This window comes from Thamnophis sirtalis, unplaced genomic scaffold (genome assembly GCF_051295495.1).
Source record: "Thamnophis sirtalis isolate CommonGarterSnake01/CBP01778 unplaced genomic scaffold, rThaSir2_p1.2 scaffold_2, whole genome shotgun sequence".
NCBI classification, from domain to species: Eukaryota; Metazoa; Chordata; class Lepidosauria; order Squamata; family Natricidae; genus Thamnophis; species Thamnophis sirtalis.
Window position 1 is genome coordinate 54,101,110 of NW_028261382.1, and position 9,723 is coordinate 54,110,832.

The 9,723-nt window shown below is 47.0% G+C and overlaps 1 protein-coding gene across 1 annotated transcript; it reads right to left on the minus strand.

Annotated features, from left to right (window-relative positions):
- Window positions 1-1,623: 1,623 nt before the first annotated feature.
- Window positions 1,624-8,936, minus strand: LOC148048834 (uncharacterized). The gene is made up of 6 exons (XM_087703745.1): window positions 8,857-8,936; window positions 5,889-6,117; window positions 4,893-5,004; window positions 4,666-4,808; window positions 3,254-3,330; window positions 1,624-1,853 (listed from the first exon to the last, which is right to left on the minus strand). Exons 2-6 carry the CDS (start codon window positions 6,108-6,110, stop codon window positions 1,673-1,675), a joined length of 735 nt encoding a protein of 244 aa, XP_087559871.1. The 5' UTR covers window positions 6,111-6,117; window positions 8,857-8,936; the 3' UTR covers window positions 1,624-1,672.
- Between the last annotated feature and the right edge of the window lie 787 nt (window positions 8,937-9,723).

Sequence of the window (9,723 nt, forward strand, 5' to 3'; positions counted from 1 at the left end):
CCAATTGGCTTTATACGCCTAAGGCGGGACTAGGACTCCCAGTCTCCTGGTGATTGGCCCAAAGCCACCCAATTGGCTTTATACGCCTAAGGCGGGACTAGGACTCCCAGTCTCCTGGTGATTGGGCCAAAGTCACCCAATTGGCTTTATACGCCTAAGGCGGGACTAGAACTCCCGGTCTTCACTATTACACCAAATTGGTTGTCTACGAAACTGATAACTTGGCCGAGTTCACCGCAGCGATTCTCCCTTTAGCGCTTCCCGCTGGGAAACGCCCTCTGCGCATGGTCAGAGGAGCCACCCACCCCCCGTCAGAGGGCCAGCCGAGCCCAGCGCATCTCGAGGCCACTCTACCGGCCTCCAGCGGCCTCTCCAGCCCGAGAAAGCGGTCTCACCTCCGCCGAGGCCCTTCTGCCACCGCTCGTAACTGCGACCAGAAAGGCCCACCCGGAAGTAGATCCCCAGTAGAGATTCCCGGCGAGCGGCTAGAGCGTCGCGTCGGCTCTCTTCCGCTCCTAAGTGGTAGAAAACAGGACCAGTGGGATTTCCGACCAACGCCTAGAGCGTCGAGTCGACTCTCTTCCGCTCCTAAGTGGTAGAAAACAGGACCAGTGGGATTTCCGACCAACGGCTAGAGCGCCTCGTCGACTCTCTTCCGCTCCTAGTGGTAGAAAATGGGAGCAGTGGGATTCCCCGCGAGCGAGGAGAGCGTCGCCTCGGCTCTCTTCCGCCCCTGGTGGTAGAGAACGGGACAGGCGCTCTGGTGGTTGCTTCTGTAGGTGCCTCTTTGGGGGAATGGATGATCTGCTGTTATATCTGTTTTATGTGGTTATTTTGTTTCAAGCGAGCCCGGAGTTTTAAATATGCGTTAAATAAATTCTGAAATTTTCAGCCAGGAATCACGGATGGAAACTGACCAAGGAGAGATTCAACCTGGAAATAAGGAGGAATTTTCTGACAGTGAGAACAATCAACCCATGGGACAGAAGTTGCCTTTGGAAGTTGTGGGAGCTTCATCCCTGGAGGCTTTCAAGAAGAGACTGGACTGCCATCTGTCAGAAACGGTCTCCCGCTTGGGTGGGAGGTTGGACTAAATGACCTATAAAGTCCCTTCCAACTCTGTTATTCTGTTAAATGAAAAAGATGCTGAGACTCTAGAAAGGGTGCAGAGAAGAGCAACCAAGATGATCAGGGGACTGGAGGATAAAACATATGAAGAACAATTGCAGATATATCTAGTTTAATGAAAAGAAGGACTATGGGAGACATGATAGCAGTCTTCCAATCTCTCAGGGGTTGCCCCAAAGAAGAGGAGATCAAGCTAGTCTCCAAAGCACCTGAGGGCAGAACAAGAAGCAATGGGGGGAAACTAATCAAGGAGAGGAGCAACTTAGAATTGGGGAGAAATTTCCTGACAGTCAGAACAATTAATCAGTGGAACAGAAATTGCCTCCAGAAGTTGTGAATGCTCCAACACTGGAAGTCTTTCAGAAGATGTTGGATAGCCATTTGTCTGAAATGGTATAGGGTTTCCTGCCTAGGCAGGGGGTTGGACTAGAAGACCTCCAAGGTCCCTTCCAACTCGGCTATTGTACAGTCAACACACGGCTACCAAGGGTGCACACATTTGTTTCATTTGTTTAGCATCTTCCCCGTCCCCCACAAGAGAAGCTCAGGATCCTGATGAGCGAGAACCGATGTCCGGATTGTCGTTTTCTTTACAATCTTCCTTGTGGCTCCGTGGCTTGGCCCACACTGCAGGGTTGAGAGCTGGAGAACTGGAAGCCTGGTCGGGGTTTGGCAACGATCCGTTTGGGCCCTCCTGAGGGTTCCAGAGACAGCCGAGATATTCCCTATTTAAAATGATCGAAGGGGAGGGGTGGGAAATGAAAGAGGGGAAGAGCATCAACCAGAGTTGGCGAGAGGCGAGCCCTCTTTGAAGGGTGGGCGTGATCAGACAAGGATCAGATAAATGCCAGTCAAGACTTTGACGGGAGGATTAGGGGAAGACACAGAATCTTGGAAACTGCAGTAGGGAGCTCCTCTTTTATCTCTATCTCTATCTCATTTATATCTACGTCTATATCTATTTCTATATATCTCTATTATGTCTATATATCTATTATGTATGTATATATGTATGTATATATTCTCTCTCTCTCTCTCTCTCTCATCTCTCTCATCTCTCTCTATCTCTCTATCTATATCTCTCTCTATCTCTATACATATCTATTATATCTCAATCTCTCTATATCTATCTATCTATCATCTATCTATCTATCTATCTATCTATCATCTATCTCTATCTCTATCTATTATATCTATCTATCTATCTATCTATCTATCATCTATCTATCTCTATCTCTATCTCTATCTATTATATCTATATCTATCACTATAACTATATATCTATTATATCTCAATCTCTCAATCTCTAATTATCTATTTATCTATAATCTATCTCTATCTCTATTATATCTATATCTCTCTATCTCTATAACTACATATCTAATATCTCAATCTATCTCTATCTCTATTATATCTATATCTATCTCTCTAGCTCTATAACTACATATCTATTATATCTCAATCTCTGTCTGTCTATCTATCATCTATCTATCTATCATCTATCTATCTATCTATCTATCTATCTATCTATCTATCTATCTATCATCTATCTACCTACCTACCTACCTACCTACCTACTTACCTACTTACCTACCTACCTACCTACCTACGTATCTATCTATCTATCTATCTATCTATCTATCTATCTATCTATCTATCTATCTATCTATCTATCTATCTATTATATCTATTCTATATCTATCTCTCTATCTCTATAATTACATATCTATTATATCTCAATCTCTCTATCTCTATCTATCTATCAATCAAAATGTCTGTGCATGCGCCCGTGTGTGTGTGTGTGTGTGTGTGTGTATGTGTGTGTTCCGTGTGCGTGTGTATTCCAGCATAACTCTGGAATTCCTCAAGCAATTTCAACCAAAACTTGGTACACAGATGATTTACTTTCTGGAAACAAATACTGTATGTGTGTGGGGGTGGGGGGAAGACACCCCTAACACCCCTCGGTGTGTGTGCTCTGTTAAGATACAGCCTGCTGTGCCTTAAAATGGCTTCCACCGTTCTGCCATAAAATGGCTTCTACTGTGCAGCACAGTGGAGTTGCCATGGCAATGGCTTCACAGTGCTCCGTTAAGGGGGAAAATCCAACATTAGAAATACTCACCTCTTTGGACTGACTGGTGCCATTCCAGATGAGGACTGTTTCAGCTCCCCGTTGACCATACCTGTCAATCTTTCGGCCTGGCAGTAGGAGGAAGGGCATGGATTACACAGGGCAATGATCTCGCTGGCACTCAGGGGTTAAGATAACTCTGGGCTTGCCAGCCATAAAGCTGGCAGCCTGAGACCCGAGCGCAGCCTGGGCTCCCATCCTCAGCTCAGCTCCTGCCAGCCTAGCGGTTTTGAAAGCACGCCAATGTAAGTAGATCAATAGGTACCACTTCGGTGGGAAGGGAACAGCGTTGGCCCCGAGGCCAACCTAGCCACGGGACCGCGGAAATGTCTTGGGGCAGCGTTGGCTCAATCTTCAGATCATCCAAATTAGTTTTGGATTGTTTCATTGAAGGATCAAATCCAATCAAATTTGGAATTTTAAATTTGAAAAGTTCAATTCTATTTTTTTTAAAAAAAAAAAATAGAAAGTTATAAAATAAGTTAATTTTCATTTTAAATCCGGAATTAAGGAGAAACTTCCTAACGAGGCCTTGCCTGTTTGTCTCTAATTCTAATTGACTTGAGGGTCTCCTGCTTGAGCAGGGGCTGGACTAGAAGACCTCCAAGGTCTCTTCCAGCTCTATTCTGATTGACTTGGGGGTGTCCTGCTTGAGCAGGGGGCTGGACTAGAAGACCTCCAAGGTCTCTTCCAGCTCTATTCTGATTGACTTGGGGGGTCTCCTGCTTGAGCTGGGGGCTGGACTACAAGATCTCTGAGGTCCCTTCCAGCTCTATTTTGATTGACTTGGGTCTCCTGCTTGAGCAGGGGGCTGGACTAGAAGACCTCCGAGGTCCCTTCCAGCTCTATTCTGATTGACTTGAGAGTCTCCTGCTTGAGCAGGGGGATGGACTAGAAGACCTCCAAGCTCCCTTCGAGCTCTATTCTGATTGACTTAAGGGTCTCCTGCTTGAGCAGGGGGCTGGACTAGAAGACCTCTAAGGTCCCTTTAACTCTTGTTATTCTGTAAGGTCTCCTGCTTGAGCAGGGGGCTGGACTAGAAGACCTCTAAGGTCCCTTTAACTCTTGTTATTCTGTAAGGTCTCCTGCTTGAGCAGGGGGCTGGACTAGAAGACCTCCAAGGTCCCTTCAACTCTTGTTATTCTGTAAGGTCTCCTTCTTGAGCAGGGGGCTGGATTAGAAGACCCCCAAGATCCCTTCTAGCTCTATTCTGAATTGAGTGTGTGATCATGGGGAAGCTGCAATAGTCATCAGCGTGAAAAGTGTGAAAATTCCTCGGTCGCATTTTCAGCGCTGTTGTAACTTCACTCGCTAAGAAACTACGGTGAGGCAAGGACTACATGTGCACGCATAGCCTGATCATTCCACAACCAAAAGGAGACCTCCGAATGAAGGCTACAGACCTGGCTTGGGAACGGTCCAAAGATTCTGGGCATGGTTGGGACCACAGCCTCACCCCGCCTGGCTTGGCTGGGGTGGAACGTTCGCAAAGCAATATTCTTCCTCGTCCGTCCTTCCAGCGTCAAATACGAGGCTTTTTTGGCAGCTGCGGAAGGAAAGGAGACCACTCAGCAGGGCCGTTTTGGGCAGCTGAAACCCGCAGAAGACAAAAAATGGCTCTCGGACTTACCCAAAGCGTAGCTATTCACCTTCTGCATCTCCCGTTTCAGCTGCTTCACCGCCTTCTGGATGTCGTCCATTTTCAGGGCATCTTCGTGGCGGAACAAGGAAGAAAACTTGGCCTGCCAAATAAAAAGAGCTTTGTCTGTCATCCCTTCGTCGCCGATGGGCTTTAGCCATCTGGGCTCCCAAGATAGCAATAGCAGTTCGACTTATATACCGCTTCATAGGGCTTTCAGCCCTCTCTAAGCGGTTTACAGAGTCAGCATATCGCCCCCCACAGTCCGGGTCCTCATTTCACCCACCTCGGAAGGATGGAAGGCTGAGTCAACCTTGAGCCGGTGAGATTTGAACCGCCGAACTGCAGTTAGCAGTCAGCTGAAGTGGCCTGCAGTACTGCACTCTAACCACTGCGCCACCTCGGCTCTAAGTCGACGCAGGGGTGAAATTCAGCAAGGTTCTGACCGGTTCTGGAGAACCGGGAGCAGAAATTTTGAGTAATTCAGAGAACCGGCAAATATCTTTTCCAGTGCCCTTGTCAACATCCAGCTGGAGAATCCAAATAGAACCTCCGGTTTCGTGCCATTTCTGAAAATCTTACCGTTTATTGAATACAACTGCATGGTAAAGCCGAAACAAAACTTACTCTGAGGTTTCCAGGCGCCTGTGCATAGAATTAAACACTACTTTCCCCAGCCAAACACCCAACCTCCTCCATGTCAACCAGTTCACTTTGTTATGGGAACCATCTGCTTCCACTCCGCACCTGTTACGATGTCCTTGAAAAGCTTTCGGGCTCTCCCCGTCTTCAGCAGAATCGTAGAGCTTTTGTTCCTCCATCTAACCCGTTCCAAGTAACACACACACACTCACACACTTTGTTGAAACAAAGAGGCCTGTTGTAACTTAGAACAGACCCTAATTGAATGGTTGTTAAGTCCACGACGGTCTGTATCTCTCTCTCTCTCTCTCCGTGCCGCTTTTCCAGGAAAACTTAAAACCGTACCTTGACATAGGACACCAAACCGGCCTCCTTGCTGTCCAGCTGCTTTCTCTTCTGCACAATGGGTGCGCAGAGGCCTGGATTTTGTTCCATGTGGATGTAAAGCTCCCGCAAAGCTTTCTGGGTGTAAGTCAAGGACTCTCTCTCAAAGTCCTCCGGAGAGATCCTCCTGCAGAAGGAGACGTAGAGCGGGGATTCATTGTCAAATTCATTCAATATCTCCATCTTCGCCCTGCTCAGAAGAAGGAAGCCACGAATTAGAGAGGCCACCGATCGGGGGGGGGGGTTGCTCCCGCGTCGGCCCAGTTCAGCCGAACAGGTAGTGGCGGTGGCGGGAGGGTCCGCCCACCTGCCTGGACGCTTCTGCACATGCGCAGAAGAATTGCACGCACGCAAGCATGAGCAAACCGGTAGTAAATTTGGCTAGCAACCCACCACTCCCACCGATGTCCAAATCGAGCCGTCGTCTCTCAACAGAGGAGGGAGGGACATGACATCATCTATCTCCTGTCTGCAAGACACTCCTTCCAGTAGTCCCAAAGGTGCTTCTTCTACAGCTGGTCATTTGCATCCTTTTTAGAGAGTCGTTGAGGCCACTTGGATGTTTGCCTGTGTCTTCAGGGTCAAAGAGATGTCCAAATTGAACAGCCCTCCCTCAACAGAGGGGGGAGGAATACGACCTCATCTATCTCCAGTTTACAACACAGTCCTTTCAGCAGTTCCAAGGCAGCTCCACACCCATTTGCACCACTCAGGTGACCCCTGAGGACACAGATAAATCTCCAAGCGGCCTCAACGACCCACTAAAACAGTGTTTCTCAACTTTAGCATGTTTATGTTTTGTGGACTTCAACTCCCAGAATTCCCCAGCCACCATGCTGACTGAGGAATTCTGGGAATTGAAGTCCACAAAACGAAAACATGCTAAGGTTGAGAAACACTGCTCTCAAAGGATGCAAATGACCAGCTGTCTGCAAGGAGTATCAATCCTTCCATTCCCCCACCATCCTGTCCAGAGCTGAAGAAGCTTCTTGGATGAGAAGCGAAATGTCTTCAAAGAAAAACCCAGAAAGTGCAGTTTCCTCTTGAAAAAGCACCTTTGGGACAACTGAGGATCACAGCTAAACCTCCAAGTGGCCTCAACGACCCTCTGAAAGGATGCAAATGACCAGCTGCCTGCAAGGAGTATAAAACCTCCAAGTGGCCTCAACAACCCTCTCAAAGGATGCAAATGACCAGCTGCCTGCAAGGAGTATAAATCCTCCAAGTGGCCTCAATGACTCTCTAAAAGGATGCAAATGATCAGCTGTCTGCAAGGAGTATAAATCCTCCAAGTGGCCTCAATGAGTCTCTAAAAGGATGCAAATGATCAGCTGCCTGCAAGGAGTATAAATCCTCCAAGTGGCCTCAATGAGTCTCTAAAAGGATGCAAATGACCAGCTGTCTGCAAGGAGTATAAAACCTCCAAGTGGCCTCAACGACTCTCTAAAAGGACGCAAATGACCAGCTGCCTGCAAGGAGTAATAAAACCTCCAGGTGGCCTCAATGACTCTCTAAAAGGATGCAAATGACCAGCTGCCTGCAAGGAGTATAAAACCTCCAAGTGGCCGCAACGACCCTCTAAAAGGATGCAAATGACCAGCTGCCTGCAAGGAGTATAAAACCTCCAAGTGGCCTCAACAACCCTCTAAAAGGACGCAAATGACCAGCTGTCTGCAAGGAATATAAATCCTCCAAGTGGCCTCAATGACCCTCTAAAAGGATGCAAATGACCAGCTGTCTGCAAGGAATATAAATCCTCCAAGTGGCCTCAATGACCCTCTAAAAGGATGCAAATGACCAGCTGTCTGCAAGGAGTATAAATCCTCCAAGTGGCCTCAATGACCCTCTAAAAGGATGCAAATGACCAGCTGTCTGCAAGGAATATAAATCCTCCAAGTGGCCTCAATGACCCTCTAAAAGGATGCAAATGACCAGCTGCCTGCAAGGAGTATAAATCCTCCAAGTGGCCTCAATGACCCTCTAAAAGGATGCAAATGACCAGCTGTCTGCAAGGAGTATAAAACCTCCAATTGGCCTCAACGACCCTCTCAAAGGATGCAAATGACCAGCTTTCTGCAAGGAGTATCAATCCTTCCATTTCCCCACCATCCTGTCCAGAGCTGAAGAAGCTTCTTGGATGAGAATCGAAATGTCTTCAAAGAAAAACCAGCTATCTCTTGAAAAAAAAGCACCTTTAGGACAACCAGAATCTGGATGACTTAAAAGCTGAAACACAAGTGTGTGTCCATCACATACACACCCATCCAAATTTTATGAACTAACACCCGCTTCTACCCTGGACCGAATATCAACTAATAACAAAATTGTCTAACCTGTGTTCTCAATGCAATTCATTTGCATCAATTGCTTTTCATTTATTAAACAAATGAAGGAAAAGGAAACACACACACACACACACACACACACAAGTTTTGTTTTATGATCATACATAATAAATATAGGGGGCTTATCTGCAAACATTTCCATTAAAAGTCACCGTGTTTCATTATAATCGTTCCATTAAAACTCATCGTGTTTCATTATCATTGTTGATAATAATAATGACTAAGAAAGCAATTACAGAATTTTTCTGCTTACCTGGCTTCCCCCAAAACACACAAATATCAACTAAGAACAACAGCTGGGTACACTAACACACACCAACACACTCCTCCAAGTTAGCAAACCTACAGGTTACCCCAGGCTGTTGCGTGAATCAGTTTGGGTCTGTGATCTCAGCCTGCGAGGATCTCATCTTATGCTTCCCAAACGGATCCTGCAAATGGATCCAGTAGGTCTGAAGGGCACCAGGTTACAGACAGACTGGCATTTTGGGTGGTCTGGGGAAAAAATGGGTTTGGGGGTGTCCTGAGCCAAAGAACCAGATCTGGATATTTTGTCTTGGAGAACTCGCTCGGAGAATTCCCACCTCGGTTTTATTCTGGTGGCCTCGAGTCTGTTTTGAAAGCGTGTAATTACGGTGGTGATTTGGTTGGCTTCTTCTCCCAAATCTGGTGGGCTTCGGAGGAGCCCAAAAGCGGGTCTTTTTCAGGAAAGTAGAGGCAGCTTGAACTCTGGGCAGGAGGAGCTGTGTAAGAGAAACCTTCCATCCTCTTGGCCCTACAGATGCTCCGGAGAGGAATTGTGACATCAAGAAACGAAGAACCAATTGCGTCGTTCCCAAGAGTGGCCTTCATGCCAAATTGTACTGCTAACTAGGGAATACAAAACCTTTGCCAGACCAATCCTCGGATACAGCTCGTCTGCCTGGAATCCACACTGCATGTCGGACATGAATACGATCGAGCGAGTCCAGAGGTATTTCAAGAGAAGAGTCCTCCACTCCTCTGCTCGCAACAGAATCCCTGACGCCACCAGGCTCGAAATTTTGGGCTTGGACAACCTGGAACTACGCCACTTAGGATCTGACCAAAGCCCAGTACACAAAATTGTCTGCTACAAGGTCCTACCTGTCAACGACTTCTTCAGCTTCAACCTCAATAACACTCGGGCGAACAATTGATACAAACTCAAGGTCAACCGCTCGAAACTCGATTGCAGAAAATACGACTTCAGCCACAGAGTGGTCAACACCGGGAATGCTCTACCTGACTCCCTTGTTACATCCTCAAACCCCCATAACTGTAACCTTAGACTGTCTACTGTGGACCTCACCCCATTGCTAAGAGGTCCGTAAAAGGGGTCGTGCATAAGCGCACCAGCGTGCCTACCATCCCTGTCCTACTATCCACATTTATTCATACCCATTTCCTGTGTTCATGTCCATGTTTATACT